This window comes from Ranitomeya imitator, chromosome 2, assembly GCF_032444005.1.
Source record: "Ranitomeya imitator isolate aRanImi1 chromosome 2, aRanImi1.pri, whole genome shotgun sequence".
Classification (NCBI taxonomy): Eukaryota; Metazoa; Chordata; class Amphibia; order Anura; family Dendrobatidae; genus Ranitomeya; species Ranitomeya imitator.
In genome coordinates, this window is record NC_091283.1 from 290,239,843 (window position 1) to 290,259,220 (window position 19,378).

The following is a 19,378-nucleotide window of genomic DNA, read 5'->3' on the forward strand; positions in this document are numbered from 1 at the left end:
TGATATTTTCTATTATCCCTTTTCAAGGACTTTTTTGCCTGGTGGAAAATAGTAAATAGTAAATTTTTGTTTTTTTGCCATGTTTACTTTTTTGATTTTTTCTATTCTTATTTGTGTATTTTTTTTTATTTTTTTCATTTGTGGTAGTGATATTTGGTACGTCTCTTCTAGGGAATATAGGGTTTATTTAGGGCTACTAGGGCCAGTCGTCGAGGAGCGGGGGCGCCTACCGCAGAAACTTAGGTTGCCAACCTCCGCTGTCAGGTAGGGACCAGCAATAGGGCACCTGACAGGGCAAGGTAGTTCGTATTCGGCTTTTATGAGCTGCATTTTTAAATACCTATGTTTCACAAATTGGAACAAACAGTTTTTAGCTTGAATTATTAAATGTTATATTTTAAGGATCCTTGTTGTGTTTGGTTTTTTGGTTGTTTCTAGGATCCTGAAATTATTTGCTTTGAGTGGTTCCTTTTTTAAAGCAAACATATGAATTGTCATGCCGAAAACCAGAAATAGACAGAAGGGCATGACAATGTTAAGCTTTGATATTTATGAGTCTTTTGGGTTGTTGTTGATCAATAATAAAAATAATCCTCTAAAATACAATTTGCCTAATAATTCTGCACACAGGGTATATGATGCCGTCCACAGTATAATGCCCCCATAAGCAGGTGACCGGATACAACACACAGACAAACACAATGTGGAAGTAACCGATATAATTATCTATTTCCCTGATAATGGGAATTATGATCACTATGGCAACAGTGAATAATGCAAAACAGGGTGATTATGAGGTAAAATATACAATATCAGTTATACAATGAATTCTCCGGCTCACTCTCACTGTAATAGCAGCCTCTAACCACATGTTCCTTTAGCTACTGAAAAGGGTGATTTTCCTGACACATAGTCGACAACACTCTACTCTGCGAACACAGGCCATAGCGAGGTCTCTGTTAGGAGGACTTATGGCCTAATGGGAAAAGGCAAAGTCTACCAAGGCTCGCTGGGCCGCCTTCACTTCAACAAGCTTTCGCCTTGTCTCTTGTATAATAATAATAATCTTTATTTATATAGTGCCAACATGTTCCGCAGCGCATTATAGTTTAATAGTTTCAAACACAACAGTCATAAGTAACAATGTTAACAATACAATAATTAAAGCAAAATAAGACAACCCTGTTCGTGAGAGCTTGCAATCTACAATGGGGTGGGGGAGATATAAAGTACAGGTGTGTATTTACAATGATGGTCCAACCATCTTCAGGGGGTGGGGGATAGATGGAAATAGTGAATGGGCTACACACATATATAAAATGACTGATTAGTGAACGTGATAGGCAGCTCTGAACAAATGTGTTTTGAGGGAGCCACAAAAACTATGTAAATTGTAGATTGTCCTAATATCTTTCCTCCATCTCGCATATCTTCCCTACCTGATCTATTTATCAAAATAAATGAAATCAGGCTTTCCCTGTCCCCAAAATCCGCTGCCTCGGAGTAACGCTTGACTCAGCCCTGTCCTTCAAACCGCACATCCAAGCTCTTGTCACCTCCAGCTCAAAAATATTTCCAGAATCCATCCTTTCCTCAACCATCACTCTACCAAAATGCTTGTGCATGCCCTAATCATCTCCCGCCTCGACTACTGCAACATCCTCCTCTGTGGCCTACTTTCTAACACTCTCGCACCTCTCCAGTCCATCCTTAACTCTGCTGTCCGACTAATTAATCTCTCTCCTCGCTACACTCCTGCTTCCCCTCTTTTAAAAAACACACTAGTGCACACAGGGTAAAAATTAACCAAAATATATATATATATATATATATATATATATCAATATATATTAATAAATAAATAAATAAAACTACCCCAAGGACATCCAGTGTGTAAGTATCGCAGTGGGACACTACATATAATGAAGAGGAAATTTCTAGCTCCACATAGAAAAAAATCCCATAAAAACAATCAGAGCAAGGATGTGGTCATAAAAATTGCTTTATTAATTACATAAAACTCAGACTATACCATACAATAACAAAAAAATGCATATATATAAAAAAATGTATCACAATTATATATAAAAAAATGTATAAGTGCCTGTAGTTAACTGATGTCCATATATGTAAATCCTGTGTCCGTTATAACATGTCAATATGGCCCATAAAAAATACAAAAGATGAGAGGAAACACAACTATGAAAAAAAGTGTCAGATAAAAGCAGAAATCTGCGATAATGGGAGTGTACTCAATCTAATGTGCAAATAGTGCATATATGTGAAGCAACCAAACACTGCAAGCGGCAGCAAACAATAAAGTGCATGAGCCAATGGGCAATATAAGGGGACACTTACTATATATATAAATCCGATTCCAGGGACCACCAGTCACTATCCAGGGCACCCCGACGCGCGTTTCGGACGCACAATCCTTCGTCAGGGGGTGTATAATTCTACCAACAACAGGGGCTTTATATATGGTCCTATCTTAATGGGTTACCGATGGCAGCCGCCATTACGGCATCAACGGCGCATGCGCCGCCGGGATACCCGGAAGTCAATGCCAGAGACGCCATGTGACCGGACGCACAGGGTGAATTCCCGGCGTTGCCAAGGCCACAGTGACGCTCCCGACACGGCCGCCGGACTCCTAGCCACGCATGCGCACCGCCGAGGATGCGCCATGGGATCCTAATCCTAATGTGACGTAATAAAAGACAAGCGTGTTATACACGCGTGCGCACTCATGCGCACTGGGCTCCAGATGTAATATGCCTCCTAACAGTGGCGTATAACATAATTAATTATATACAAAAAAATGTATTAAAATGGTGTAAGTATATAGAAAAAAATATATATATATATTCTAATAAAAGTGAGACAAATTAATACTGTAAGAGCATGTGTGATTATATGTAATTCTATCCCAAAAATGAAATATATGTAAAAATTGAAAAAACATATATAACAATGAATACTAATCCTAATTCTACTTATTATATTATACAAAAAGGTATTCCAGCGATGCTTGACACTCCCACCATGCCCCGCACGAGTCCGCATCCATATAAAAGTCAGTCACCAGTACATATCGTGCAAGGAGCAAGTGCAATCAACGGACAAGATCCATCCGCAGACATCCAGGGAAAAAGGACCAAATCACTCAAGAAGGTAAGTCTCAAACAATATAACAGGAGCCTATGGTACAAAACATATGGAATTAATATCAAGTATATACAAAAACCACTGAAGTGTTAAAATTATTAAAAAATTATAATTAAAACGACTAAAAAAATAATATGTGTACATATGCATTATAAGCTCATAAGAATTAAAAGCAGAAATATAAAATCAACAACAAGAGAACAAAAAGGACCGTTCATGGATTATTCTAAAAATGGGGCGAAGCTCAAGTTCTCATTCAGGCCATTCGGGGCCACAGTATCTAACAACCATATCCATTTAGTTTCAAGTTTAGCCAGAGGTTTGCTAATTTTACCACCCCTTTCATTAACTACGATTTTATCAATACCAAATACCTGTAAAAGGGATGCATCACAATTGTGGTGTACTTTAAAATGCTTGGGTATTGTTTTTAAAGAATTGATATCTTCATTATCTTTAGCAGCCAAGATACCCAAAATATGCTCACGTGTACGAACTTTCAATTGACGTGTCGTCATCCCTATATATATAAGAGCACATGGACATTGGGCAAAATAGATCACTGCTTTTGTTGTACACGTAATGGAGTGTTTAATTTTGTATGTGGCCGTGCCTTTAGCATTCATAAATGTTTGAGCCCTCTTAATGTTCGGGCAGGCCACACAATTCCCACAAGGTCTGCATCCTATTATTGGTTTGGTTTTATTCAAAAAGGATACCGATGGTTTAGGATCTCCTACGTAGTGGCTCCTAACCAGGGTGTCCCTCAAGTTACGTGATCTTCTGAATGTTATATTGGGATGATCCCCAATATATTGTGCTAAAATTGGGTCACCTTGGAGGATAGGCCAAGATTTTGTGAGAAGCTGACACATTAATTCTGATTGGCCATGGAATTGAGTGATAAATCTAGTTGGTTGGATTGACGGCTTGGTTTTCATAGAATATAATGTCTGATGTCGAGTCGTATATTTGGCTCTATTAAAGGCCTTTTTGATTGATCGGTGGCTATAACCCTGTTCTAAAAATCTGGCTTTCAAATCAGTTGATTGTTTCAAAAAATCGTCTTCATTAGTGCATATTCTTCTAAGACGTAGAAATTGACCAATCGGTATGGATCTTATCATAGCTTTCGGGTGTGATGATGTGGCATGAAGGAATGAATTGACGGATGTAGGTTTCCTGTATAAATCAGTAACCAAAAAATTATCCTCACCACGTTTTACATACACATCTAGGAACTCAATACAGTTGGAGTCACATTTAAAAGTTAGATGTATATTATTAGAATTCTGATTGAGCTGACCCATAAATTCCTCTAGCAGTGTTCTTGATCCCTGCCAAATAAAAAAGATGTCATCAATGAAGCGCACCCACAAGGGGATGCGCTCCATTGATGCCATAAGGTCAGATGCAAGGAGGTCCCTCTCCCACAGCCCCAGGAATAGATTTGCGTACGCAGGCGCAAAAGATGCGCCCATGGCGGTACCCTGGAGCTGTAGGTAGAGGGACCCCTTAAAAATAAAAAAGTTATGTGACAAAGAAAATTGGAGGAGTTCCAGAATGAAGTTGCTCATGTTCGTGGATATCATTGATGTGTCCAGAAAATACCGTATAGCCCTTAATCCATCATTGTGGCGGATATTAGTGTATAATGACTCCACATCGCAAGACACAAGTAATGTGTCATTGTCGATGTGGAGTCCATCCACTTTCTTTAAAAAATCATTCGTATCCTTTACAAACGAGGGCAACTCCTCGACAAGTGGTTTCAATTTGAAGTCAATAAATTTATTAATGTTTTCCATGAAATTGCCACACCCAGATATTATAGGTCTACCCGGTGGTGTAACACTATTTTTGTGTACTTTGGGCAGTAGATATAACGTGGGAATAACTGGTTCTGTAACCTGTAAGGCCAAGAACAATTCCTTGGTAATTATTCCATTCTCCTTAGCTTCTTTCAAGATTCCCATCAGTTCCTTACCAAATTTTTCCAGAGGATTGAACGTTAATTTCTTATAACACACCTCTACTTTTAATTGTTTAAATGCTTCCGCCTCATAAAGTGTTTTAGGCCAGATTACTATACTTCCACCCTTATCTGCAGGTTTTATTAAGATATCACTCATCCCCTGCAATTTAACCAAACTCTGTTTTTCCCCATAACTAAGATTATCCATATTGGGGTAACACGGGATTTTGTCAAATTCCTTGCTCACCGTCTGTACAAATATCTCCAATGTTGGGCAGGAGGATAAAGGTGGAAATCTACGTGAGCATGTTTGTATTGATTTCGGAATCTTACCGTCCTCACTTTCACTGTGTTCCCGTGCTAGTTCTTCCAAGATATTCAGTGCCTCCTGCTCCGTCTCTGTTGGAAATAGTCTCGTTAGATCTTCATTATGGAAATGCCGTTTAAAAATAAGTTTCCTGGCAAATAAATGTAAATCTTTGACCGCAGCAAATTTGTCAAACTTTGCTGCAGGACAAAACATTAGGCCCCTGTTTAACACAGCCATCTCTGTTTGAGAGAAACAATGAGAGCTCAAATTGATTACCTTATTGTTGCCTCTATAGTTGTCAGGGGAATATCTGAAATTCTTCTTAGCCGGCATGTAGCGAGGCTCACGTTTCCGTTTTGGTGTAGAGTTGATGGAAGTGGATACAGAGACGGAGGAGGAGGCACATGAAATATCACCATTAGTAACATCTGATGTTGTAGACAATGTTCTTCCACGGGGTTCTTCTTTACTCTGAGGTTTCCGCCATCTATATACTCTGCCATTGGCAATATCCCTCTGATCTCTTATTAATTTGCTGGTTTGTCTTGTCTGTATATCTTTTACCCACTGATCCACCAGTTTATCCAATTGAGGATCTATCGACTCAAATTGGTCGATTGTCAGTTGTGCTTTCGCCTTGATAAAGGTCTCCTCTAATAATTTATCAATATCAGTCAGAGTTTTTGCATTATATTGTATTAGTAGACCCATTAATTTCATTGATGTTTCGTTACATATGGTTTCCCATTTATTTATAAAGTCATTATCCTCAACTGGGAATGATGGTGTTATTTGGATCCGTAAACCCCTGGGGATAAGGTGCCGCTGTACATAGTTTTCTAAAAAAGCCCGGTTCCACCATGAGCGTGTTCTCCTGTGTGTCAGATTTTTAATAGTATAGAAAAAGTCATTAAATTGTGGACCATTAGTGGTAGTATCTTTTCCACCACTGGCCCCAAATACCAGATTCACTTGTCCCTGCCAGGACTGTTCCCTGGTCTTAAAGTCCATGCTGAAGCAAGAAGGATGGCCTGTGCAGAACACAGTAAATATACAACAATTAAAAAACACACTAGTGCACACAGGGTAAAAATTAACCAAAATATATATATATATATATATATATATATCAATATATATTAATAAATAAATAAATAAAACTACCCCAAGGACATCCAGTGTGTAAGTATCGCAGTGGGACACTACATATAATGAAGAGGAAATTTCTAGCTCCACATAGAAAAAAATCCCATAAAAACAATCAGAGCAAGGATGTGGTCATAAAAATTGCTTTATTAATTACATAAAACTCAGACTATACCATACAATAACAAAAATGAATAATGTAGTTAATGAAAGGGGTGGTAAAATTAGCAAACCTCTGGCTAAACTTGAAACTAAATGGATATGGTTGTTAGATACTGTGGCCCCGAATGGCCTGAATGAGAACTTGAGCTTCGCCCCATTTTTAGAATAATCCATGAACGGTCCTTTTTGTTCTCTTGTTGTTGATTTTATATTTCTGCTTTTAATTCTTATGAGCTTATAATGCATATGTACACATATTATTTTTTTAGTCGTTTTAATTATAATTTTTTAATAATTTTAACACTTCAGTGGTTTTTGTATATACTTGATATTAATTCCATATGTTTTGTACCATAGGCTCCTGTTATATTGTTTGAGACTTACCTTCTTGAGTGATTTGGTCCTTTTTCCCTGGATGTCTGCGGATGGATCTTGTCCGTTGATTGCACTTGCTCCTTGCACGATATGTACTGGTGACTGACTTTTATATGGATGCGGACTCGTGCGGGGCATGGTGGGAGTGTCAAGCATCGCTGGAATACCTTTTTGTATAATATAATAAGTAGAATTAGGATTAGTATTCATTGTTATATATGTTTTTTCAATTTTTACATATATTTCATTTTTGGGATAGAATTACATATAATCACACATGCTCTTACAGTATTAATTTGTCTCACTTTTATTAGAATATATATATATATTTTTTTCTATATACTTACACCATTTTAATACATTTTTTTGTATATAATTAATTATGTTATACGCCACTGTTAGGAGGCATATTACATCTGGAGCCCAGTGCGCATGAGTGCGCACGCGTGTATAACACGCTTGTCTTTTATTACGTCACATTAGGATTAGGATCCCATGGCGCATCCTCGGCGGTGCGCATGCGTGGCTAGGAGTCCGGCGGCCGTGTCGGGAGCGTCACTGTGGCCTTGGCAACGCCGGGAATTCACCCTGTGCGTCCGGTCACATGGCGTCTCTGGCATTGACTTGCGGGTATCCCGGCGGCGCATGCGCCGTTGATGCCGTAATGGCGGCTGCCATCGGTAACCCATTAAGATAGGACCATATATAAAGCCCCTGTTGTTGGTAGAATTATACACCCCCTGACGAAGGATTGTGCGTCCGAAACGCGCGTCGGGGTGCCCTGGATAGTGACTGGTGGTCCCTGGAATCGGATTTATATATATAGTAAGTGTCCCCTTATATTGCCCATTGGCTCATGCACTTTATTGTTTGCTGCCGCTTGCAGTGTTTGGTTGCTTCACATATATGCACTATTTGCACATTAGATTGAGTACACTCCCATTATCGCAGATTTCTGCTTTTATCTGACACTTTTTTTCATAGTTGTGTTTCCTCTCATCTTTTGTATTTTTTATGGGCCATATTGACATGTTATAACGGACACAGGATTTACATATATGGACATCAGTTAACTACAGGCACTTATACATTTTTTATATATAATTGTGATACATTTTTTTATATATATGCATTTTTTTGTTATTGTATGGTATAGTCTGAGTTTTATGTAATTAATAAAGCAATTTTTATGACCACATCCTTGCTCTGATTGTTTTTATGGGATTTTTTTCTATGTGGAGCTAGAAATTTTCTGCTTCCCCTCTTTGCAAATCCCTTCACTGGCTCACAATTTCCCAGCGTATCCAGTTTAAACTACTAACACTGACCTAAAAAGCCATCCATAACCTTTCTCCTCCATATATTTCCAAACTACTCTCTCACTATCTTCCCTCACGTAATCTCCGGTCCTCCCAAGACCTCCTTCTCTCCTCCTCTCGCCCCAACACATCCGGTTATCCACCACAATTGGGTCCTTCAAAAGGAACCTGAAAACCCACCTCTTCAAAAAAGCTTACAACCTGTAATGACCACACGGCCACCTCATCACCATCGGAGCTACTGCAAACCCCGACCTACTGTCTCCTTCCCCATAATCCTGTAGAATGTAAGCCCGCAAGGGCAGGGTCCTCTTCCCTCTGTACCAGTCTGTCATTGTTAGTTTGTTTACTGTAAGTGATATTTGTATTTTGTTGTAACCCCTTCTCATGTACAGCACCATGGAATTAATGGTGCTATATAAATTAATAATAATAATAATAAAAATGCTCAGTAAGATGATTTCAGGACTTAGACTCCAGAGTGGCAGGTTGCTCCTGTATAAAACACTGGCTACAAAGGCCTAGCTGGAGAGTCTGCAGTAACCAACCATTTACCATGAGCCTGAGATAGATGCTTGGACTGATTTCTGCCGCGGCCAAGCTCGAATGGGAGACTGCCGATGCAGACAAGGCTTGGGATCTACCCCTTGCAGTGGGAGAATCCCGGAGCCTAACAACTGTAATATAACTTAAATCCAGTAAAAGTGTATGGATGACAAATTAAATTAAAAAAAAGCCTATTTGGAGTATTAATTACCACCGAAATGCACCTCAGAGCATGTAATACTCTATGGATAACACTATAGTCTATTTCCCCCTCCCCCCCCAAAAAAAAGAATGTGGTCACCTGCCACTGCTATATATTTAGCAACAGACTGCAAAGAACTATGCCCTGCCCTGAGACTGTATTCAGCCACCCTGCTCCTGCAACTGTCCCTCGCTAGGCTAAATGCAGAATGTATCTGTTACAAACAACAAAGCACAAGATTAGCCCTTAGAAGGACTGTTAACATGATGGTTTAGCTTCAGCACCAGTATCAACACTACATGACTGATTCATCATACTGTGCACACACAGGCCTGTCCAACCACTCTCTTCCTCCAATAAGAACTGTCCCTGAGCTATGCAATGGCAGCGGTGGGTGGAGGCGCCTATTCTTTTATAATACCTGATTATATAATGTGGACAGCCAACCACAGTAATGCCACTTCCGAGATGGTTACGGCATTACAATGACTGGCAGGCAATCCCATGCATGTTTACTTGCTGTGTAACAGACATCAAACATGCGGAGCGGCGATTCAAACTTCATATCCGAGCAACGGCTAATGCTCACCGAGTATTTCCAAGCACTCAGGTACTCAAGTGATATCAAAGTATCACCGAGCACGTTCGCTCATCCCTAGTAATTACACTTTCTCATTTAATTATGACTGTTTTTTTTTTACAATTTGTCAATAACATATTTACTTTCTCACTGACTAATTTATTTTTGATGGTCATCAAAATCAGATTTCCAGTCATTTATTTTTCACACTCTAGGTTTCATAATGGTTTCTTTTTGTGTGGCATTTTTTTATGTTTAAAGGGGATTTAGCCAGCTTCTGTTCCACAATTTCAAGATGTTTACAATGATGAATTCTTTATTTTTTTTCAAAGTTAAAATATAGTCATATCAAAAAGTCTTTTTCTTTCTTGGTTGATACAAGCAGGACAAATGTATTTAAGGATGGGGGAAACATATAAAAAAGACTAATAAAATACCAAACACATTTTAAAAGCAAGTACATTCTTAAACTTGGTTCACTATCTCCACCTTTGGACATATCGATCAAAGTCAGAGAGCAGCCGCAGCCCTGGCTCCCTATTAAAGTTCAATACATCCGAAGGTGGGAACAGTGAATAGCCTCACATGAGCTCTGACAGCATGAGTGCCAAGACCACTGTAATGGCGCCGGTTGGAAAGTGAATGAGTGGTTTTATTTGAAATAGGCCAAACATTAGGAATGACAAAGTGTTGTCCTAATAATGGACAATTCCTTTAACCCCTTTCTGACTTCGGACGGGATAATATGTCCGAGGTCAGAAGCCCCGCTTTGATGCGGGCTCCGGCGGTGAGCCCGCACCAAAGCCGGGACATGTCAGCTGTTTTGAACAGCTGACATGTGCCCGTAATAGGCGCGAACAGAATCGCGATCTGCCCGCGCCTATTAGCTAAATGACGCTGTCAAACGCAGACAGCGGCATTTAATTACCGCATCCGGCCGGGCGGCCGGAAATGACGTCATCGCCGACCCCCGTCACATGATCGGAGTTCGGCGATGCTTCTCCATTGTAACCATAGAGGTCCTTGAGACCTCTATGGTTACTGATCGCCGGTAGCTGTGAGCACCACCCTGTGGTCTGCGCTCACAGCACACCTGCAATTCTGCTACATAGCAGCGAACAGCAGATAGCTGCTATGTAGCAGAGGCGATCGTGCTGTGCCTGCTTCTAGCCTCCCATGGAGGCTATTGAAGCATGGCAAAAGTAAAAAAAAAAAGTTAAAAAAAATGTGAAAAAAATAAAAAATATATAAAAGTTTAAATCACCCCCCTTTCGCCCCAATCAAAATAAATCAATAAAAAAAAAATCTAATCTACACATATTTGGTATCGCCGCGCTCAGAATCGCCCGATCTATCAATTAAAAAAAAGCATTTGATTTATAGATAAGATATGATTTATTTACAAACATTTTCCACATTCCAAACAGGAAAAAGGCTGCACCTCTGTGTGAGTTCTCTGGTGCTTGACTACATCTGATTTCTTTGTAAAATATTTTATACATTCTGAACATGAAAAAGGCTTCTTCCCTGTGTGTGTTCTGTGGTGCCCATCAAGACGAGATTTATTGTTAAAACATTTGCTACATTCAGAACATGAAAACGGCTTCTCCCCTGTGTGGGTTCTTTCGTGTATAACGAGACTGCATTTCTGGTTAAAATATTTCCCACATTCTGAACAGGAAAAAGGCTTCTCCCCTGTGTGGGTTCTCTGGTGCTTAACAAAATTTGATTGATAGATAAAACATTTCCCACATTTTGAACAGGAAAACGGCTTCTCCCCTGTGTGAGTTCTCTGGTGCTTAGCAATATCCCCTTTCTGCTTAAAACATTTCCCATATTCTGAACATTAAAAAGGTTTCCCCCCTTTGTGATTTCTCTGGTGCTTAACAAAATTTGATTGATGATTAAAACATTTCCCACATTCTGAACATGAAAAAGGTTTCACCCCTGTGTGGGTTCTTTGGTGTATAACAAGATTCCCTTTCAGATTAAAGCATTTCCCGCATTCTGAACATGAAAAAGGTTTCACCCCTGTGTGGGTTTTCTGGTGCTTAACCAAATCTGATTTCCGTTTAAAATATTTATCACATTCTGAACAGGAAAATGGCTTTTCACCTGTGTGGGTTCCCTGGTGCTTAACAAAATTTGATTGATGATTAAAACATTTCCCACATTCTGAACATGAAAAAGGTTTCACCCCTGTGTGGGTTCTTTCGTGTATAACAAGATTCCCTTTCTGATGAAAACATTTCCCGCATTCTGAACATGAAAAAGGTTTCACCCCTGTGTGGGTTCTTTGGTGTATAACAAGATTCCCTTTCAGATTAAAACATTTCCCGCATTCTGAACATGAAAAAGGCTTCTCCCCTGTGTGACTTCTTTGATGTCTAAGAAAACACTTTTCAATGGGAAAACGGTTTCCATGTTCTGAACATGAAAATGGCTTCGATTTAGGAGTATTTCGTTTTTTATTGCATATTTTGTAACCCTGAGTAGTTGCTAATAAGTCAGAAGACAGGACCTGTTTCAAAGGATCAGATGACAGATGTTTGCTGTGAATGGATGATGTTATATCAGCAGTAATGGCATTCACTTCAATTGTATCCTGTGCGATCTCAAGATCATCTGATTTAAAAACTGAAGATGTCAGCTGTCTCTCTGATATCCTGGTACAGTCATCTGCCAAGATAAAAAAAAAAATTAATTCTGAATAAAATATCCTTAAATGTTATTTAACATTTGTATTTAAACTATCTGTAAAAATTGCAAGTTATAGAGAAACATTAAATTATTCACGAAATATTATGTAAATGACAATAAAAGCAATAAAAACTCCTATTCATCTCACAAAAAACAAGTCCTCACTCACGTCCATCATCTGTCAGTAGAAAAACAGAGGTTTGAACATTATTAGAAGCTCAAAAGTTCTTGAAAAGCAACATGGATTCCATAAACCAAACCACCAATAACATCCCTCCCAAAGTAAAATTTCCCCCTCGCTTCTGAGCCTTGCCGTGTGCCCAAACCACATTTGCAATTTTCTTTTTTCTGCATCCACTGCATGCTATTTTCTGGAAAATGCATGTGGAATCAAAAATAGTCGCTACTCCAATAGACATTCTCTGAGGGTTATATTTTCCAAAATGGAGTCACCGTATGGAGATTAAGCCCATGTGCACATGTTGCAGATTTCCTGCGGAACTGCAGCGTTTTTTTCCGCGCAGAAACGATGCAGATCTGCAAGTGATTTGGCAAAAAAAAATGCTGTGCTAATAGTGTGGAAAAATCTGCACTGAAAATGCAGCAGCTTTAAAAAAAGGGCCATGTCACTTCTTTTGTGCAGTTCTGCAGCATTTCTGCACCCATTACATTATAGAAATCCGCAGGGGTAAAAAACGCATGAAATCCGCAGCAAATCCGCAAGAAAAACGCATCAAATCTGCACCTGTGTTTTCTGCCAGGAGATGCAGATTTTGTGCAGAGAATTCTGCACCCAAATCAGCAACGTGTGCACATAGCCTTATACTGCTCTGGTTTTCTGAAATTTTGTCACATTAGGGCTTCTGCAGATGGTGTGTCACATCTCTGTGATCTGCTCCAACAACATTTGCTTCGGTCACCAGGCGCATCTTTGTAGGCAGCGCTAGTAATGGAGGAGACATTGGAACCAGAATCTCTGGGTGATGCAGGCTTGATCCAACCACTAAGATTAGGGTGCCTGTGACCAGTACCATCCAGTCTGGCAGTATGTGTAACACCTGTGCCCGCACGGGGTCCCCGCCGTGGTCTCCGTTACCCCGCTGTGACGCCCATACCTCAGCGGAGCCCCCACTCTTAGTCTGCTGTCGTCCTGCCAAATGTGCACTTCACCATCTGTGCCTTCGCTTCCATTCTTTACAGATTGCTCCGGCCACGGAACCCACTGGGTCCCATGCACCTCCAGCTGCAGAGTTGTGCCAAGAGGTTTCTCGCCTGAAAGATCAGCAGGACAAGATCACGACCTATCTATGCAACTTGTCTACACGTATGGACTTGTTGATATCCTTGGCTACTCCCATCATGACCACCGGCTACCAAGTTCCCTGTTGCACGGCAGGTAAAGGACTTCATCTGGAATCTCCTCCTCTGTTTAATGGCGACCCCACCCAATGTCGAGGGTTCATTAATCAATGCACGTGGCATTTTGAACTCCTGGTGCATATGTTCGTTTCTGAACAGGCCAAGGGGGGCTTCATTATGTCACACCTCGCTGGAGCGGCACTCGCCTTGTTATATCTGCAGTGGGAGAGAGAGGATCATCTGGTTAATAACCTCCAGTCGTCCTTAGAAGTGTTCCGCAGGACCTTCGACAAGCCTAGCTGTACTTCCTCAACAGCTTCTTCGCTTCTTCATCTTTGTCAGGAGAATCTCATGGTGGCTTAGTATGCAGTTCGTTTACGGACCCTTTCCTCAGAGTTATCCTGGAATGACGAGGCATTGGTGGCTACCTTTTGGGAATCTTTGTTCAGGAGAATAAAGGGCGAGCTGGCAGGCCGAGTTTCTCCTGCAAATCTGAATGACCTGATATCTTTAGCAACTCGGATTGATCTTCAGTTTCAAGAACGTTCCAGGGAGTACAAGCAGGAGAAGAGACCTTATCGTATGGATCTTGGTTTCCAGTCTCTCTTCCAGAACCAATGCAAGTGAGCTTGGCTAGGCAGTGCCAGGAGGCGCGCCACGTGGAAGGGAGATATTTCTACTGTGGTAGTTCAGAGTATCGGAACTGCTTATGTTCAGAGAGGTCGGAAAACTCCAGTGCCTAGGGTCGGTAGGAGAGGCTTCCCAGGGTAAAGATCATTTCTCTCCATGTCTGCAAATGACTGTTTCCGTATGCTTCGGCACAGTTACATTCTCAGAACTTTGTCACTTGGATTGCGGAGCCGCTGGGAACCTCATTCAGCAAGCAGTTGTGGACTGTTACCAGATTCCAGTCCAGCGCCTTCCAAATCTGATGCTAGTGACGTCCCTAGATGGTAAACCCCTGATCAAGCCCATGCATTTCCAGACTGAGCCAGTGGAACTTTAGGTAGGTCTAACGCATTCAGAAAAAAAATCTGTTTTTAGGTTTTGCCTGGTTTGTCTCACCCCTTACTTCTAGGTTTGCCTTGGTTCCAGACTCATGAACCTGTTTTAAATTGTAGGACTGGAGAAATCCTGCGCTGGGGAGATTACTGTTCCGATCACTGCATTACTCCCATTCGTCCTGTTTCTCCTCCAGGTCAGCCAGCTGCCCTACCGGGTTTACCCTCTTCTTACAGGGCCTTCTCCGAAGTCTTCGGGAAAAAGGAAGCAGAGAGACTACCTCCACACAGGTCGTATGACCGTGCCATAGATCTGCTTCCCAGTACGACTCCCCCTCGGGGGCGAATCTCTCCCCCTTTTCCCATGCAGAGACCCAGGCCATGTCAGAGTACATCCAGGAGAACCTGACTAGAGGATTTATTCGGAAATCATCTTCCCCAGCGGGGGCAGGGTTCTTCTTCGTTAAGAAAAAGGACGGATCTCTTCAGCCCTGTATTGATTACCGAGGGTTAAACCAGAGCACGGTAAAAAAAAAAATATCCATTACCGCTTATTTCAGAGCTGTTTGATCGTCTCCGAGGGGCCAAGATCTCCTCCAATCTAGACATGCGCCGCTATGTTTTAAGACTCTCACCAATAAATGGCACTTGGCATTTCTATACGGCACTACCATTGGCCACTTTGTCCTTTAAAAAGCCCTCCCTACTAGTGATGAGCGAGTATACTCATTGCTCAGGTTTTCCCGAGCACACTTGGGTGATCTCCGAGTATTTGTTAGTGTTCAGAGATTTAGTTTTTGTTGACGCAACTGCATGATTTACAGCTGCTAGCCAGCAGAGTACATGTGGGGAATCTGGTTGCTAGGGAATCCCCACATATAAACAAGCTTATAGTCTCAAATCATGCAGCTGCGCGGATGAAAACTAAATCTCTGAACACTAACAAATACTTGGAGACCACCTGAGTGTGCTCGGGAAAACCCGAGCAACGAATACACTAACTCATCACCACTCCCTACTCTTCTACTGCACGCCCAAGGAAGAAGCTATGGGCAAAACGTGCATCGGAGCGAAAGGGAACTACCGAACCACTCACTTCAATTTATGACCATCGGAATTCAGGTATAACTTCATTCTGTGGTGCACATTTGGCTAGACTTTCTATGCAGGGCCACCTATGATTAGGATCTGGGGTCCCTTGATTCTTTTGGAAACTGTTTAGACCTTAGTTTATACATTCATCTATTATCCTTATTGGCCGTGTCCCTCTCCATTTATAAGTAAATGCCTTAGTTTATGTGCACACTTATTACACTAAATAATTATTTATTTTATTTACGTTAATCTTCACTTGAGCAAGTAACCTATCCCTGAATTTTGGACTGTATGTCTGGGCACCCCCCACTGGGTATTTCTGTGTTTATTTGTTCTGACATTTTAATGATTATTAATAAAAGTATCTTTCTATTGAATCTTATGGTCCTCTTCGTTTATGTCCACTGTCTAATCACAGTTGAACATTTTGTTGTGATAATTGCTTTGAAGTGCCATTGCATAAAAATTCTCAGGACAATTTTTTGGTAATTTCATAGGTTTTGCTGTTTTTCTTTTTTTTTTTTTATTACTACCGATAGTCCACAATATGGATCTAAAAGCTAGGGAAAGTGCCTGGCAGTCAAGGGCTACAGACATTTTTGCACCAGTTATTTCGCAGGATGCCCCATTTGAGATCAAGGATCTCTTGCATGAATATAGAAACGCTTTGCAGCGTAAAACAAAGTGGTGGTGGAACCGTTCCTCTCTGGAGAACGATCAGGAAAAAAAGACTATTCCCAGGGGCCTCAGGATTCAACTTTACCTGACGTACTAGTTGGGTGATCCGGAATTGATCAATAAGTGGATGGCAGCAACTAATAATACCATATATACTCGAGTATAAGCCAAGATTTTCAGCCCAAATTTTTGGGCTGAAAGTGCCCCTCTCTGCTTATACTCGAGTCACGGTGGGCGGCAGGGTCGGCGGGTGAGGGGGAGAGGGCGCTGAGGCATACTCACCTAGTCCTGGCGCTCCTGACGCTGCCCCTGCCTGTCACACTGTCTTCGGTGCCGCAGCTGTTCCCCTGTTCAGCGGTCACGTGGGACCGCTCATTAGAGAAATGAATATGGACTCCACTCCCATAGGGGTGGAGCTACATATTCATTCCTCTGAGTGGTGCCAGTGACCGCTGACAGGAAGACCTGCGGCACCGAAGACAGTGTGACAGGCAGGGGCAGCGTCAGGAGCGCCGGGACTAGGTGAGTATTTTATATTCACCTGTCCACGTTCCACACGCCGGGCGCCGCTCTGTCTTCCCGGCGTCTCTCCGCACTGACTGTGCAGGTCAGAGGGCGCGATGACGCATATAGTGTGCGCGCCGCCCTCTGCCTGATCAGTCAGTGCGGAGAGACGCTGGGACGAGACGCCGGGAGCTGCAAGCAAGAAAGGGGAGTATGGCATTTTTTATTTTATTATTGCAGCAGCAGCAGCAATGGCACAGCTTTATATGGAGCATCTATGGGGCAATAATGAACGGTGCAGAGCACTATATGGCACAGCTATGGGGCAAGAATGAACGGTGCAGAGCACTATATGGCACAGCTATGGGGCAAGAATGAACGGTGCAGAGCACTATATGGCACAGCTATGGGGCAATAATGAACGGTGCAGAGCACTATATGGCACAGCTATGGGGCAATAATGAACAGTGCAGAGCACTATATGGCACAGCTATGGGACAATAATGAACGGTGCAGAGCACTATATGGCACAGCTATGGGGCAAGAATGAACGGTGCAGAGCACTATATGGCACAGCTATGGGGCAAGAATGAACGGTGCAGAGCACTATATGGCACAGCTATGGGGCAAGAATGAACGGTGCAGAGCACTATATGGCACAGCTATGGGGCAATAATGAACGGTGCAGAGTACTATATGGCACAACTATGGGACAATAATGAACGGTGCAGAGCACTATATGGCACAGCTATGGGGCAATAATGAATGGTGCAGAGCACCATATGGCACAGCTATGGGGCAAGAATGAACGGTGCAGAGCACTATATGGCACAGCTATGGGACAATAATGAACGGTGCAGAGCACTATGGGGCAAGAATGAACGGTGCAGAGCACTCTATGGCACAGCTATGGAGCAAGAATGAACGGTGCAGAGCACTATATGGCACAGCTATGGGACAATAATGAACGGTGCAGAGCACTATGGGGCAAGAATGAACGGTGCAGAGCACTATATGGCACAGCTATGGGACAATAATGAACGGTGCAGAGCACTATATGGCACAGCTATGGGTCAAGAATGAACGGTGCAGAGCACTATATGGCACAGCTATGGGGCAATAATGAATGGTGCAGAGCACTATATGGCACAGCTATGGGGCAATAATGAACTGTGCAGAGCACTATATGGCACAGCTATGGGGCAATAATGAACGGTGCAGAGCACTATATGGCACAGCTATGGGGCAATAATGAACGGTGCAGAGCACTATATGGCACAGCTATGGGGCAATAATGAACTGTGCAGAGCACTATATGGCACAGCTATGGGGCAATAATGAACGGTGCAGAGCACTATATGGCACAGCTATGGGGCAATAATGAACGGTGCAGAGCACTATATGGCACACCTTTCTATGGTACATCTATGGGGCAATAATGAATGGTGCAGAGCACTATATGGCACAGCTGTGGGGCCATAACTAATGGTTTGGAGCATCTATTTTTATTTTTGAAATTCACCGGTAGCTGCTGCATTTTCCACCCTAGGCTTATACTGGAGTCAATAAGTTTTCCCAGTTTTTTGTGGCAAAATTAGGGGGGTCGGCTTATACTCGAGTATATACGGTAATTTTTATTTATATAGCACCAACATATTCCGCAGCACTTTACAATTAAGCGGGGACATGTACACACAAATTCAATACAAGTTAAGACAATTTAAACAGTGACATTAGGAGTGAGGTCCCTGTTCGCAAGCTTACATTCTACAAGGAAATGGGGGACACAATAGGTGAAAAGTGCTTGTTATTTCAGGTCTGGCAATTATAATAAATAGGGATTTTCATATAAAGCTGCATGATCCGGTCATCAGCCCGTGTGTTTAAGTGCAATAGTCAAGTATCAAGTGCAGTTATCGTGTGCATGGAGGGTGTGGAGACAGATGAATAGTAGGGTGCAGATTCAGAATAATATTTGGAAGGAGGGAACAGGGCAAAGTTAGATTACTGAGTAGTTGATGTGGTAGGCTTGTTTGAAGAGATGGGTTTCAAAGCGCACTTGAATAGGTCGGGGCTACGTATCAGTCTGATCGTCTGGGAAAGTGCATTCCAGAGAGCTGGCGCAGCATGAGAGAAGTCTTGGAGACGGAGGTGCGAGGTTTGGAGTATGGGGGATGTTAGTCTTAGGTAATTTGTAGAACGGAGGCACGTGAAGGGCGATAGACGGAGATGAGAGAGGAGATATAACTCGGTGCAGA

General features: G+C 41.9%; 2 protein-coding genes across 5 annotated transcripts in view; both read right to left on the reverse strand.

The window, feature by feature from the left end:
* Positions 1 to 11,182: 11,182 nt before the first annotated feature.
* LOC138663247 (gastrula zinc finger protein XlCGF17.1-like) lies at positions 11,183 to 11,629 on the reverse strand (the record flags this gene model as incomplete). Its single annotated transcript, XM_069749416.1, has 1 exon — positions 11,183 to 11,629. A coding segment is annotated over one exon (447 nt), but the record flags the coding sequence as incomplete, so codon positions are not given.
* The window catches only part of LOC138663244 (zinc finger protein 773-like), a 46,574-nt gene continuing 38,824 nt past the window's right edge, over positions 11,629 to 19,378 (reverse strand). For all 4 annotated transcript variants that reach the window (XM_069749410.1, XM_069749409.1, XM_069749413.1 and 1 more), the window contains one exon: positions 11,629 to 12,462. In XM_069749410.1, the coding sequence (XP_069605511.1) occupies positions 11,630 to 12,462 (833 nt within the window). In that variant the 3' untranslated portion in view covers position 11,629. The remainder of the gene's footprint in view (positions 12,463 to 19,378) is intronic.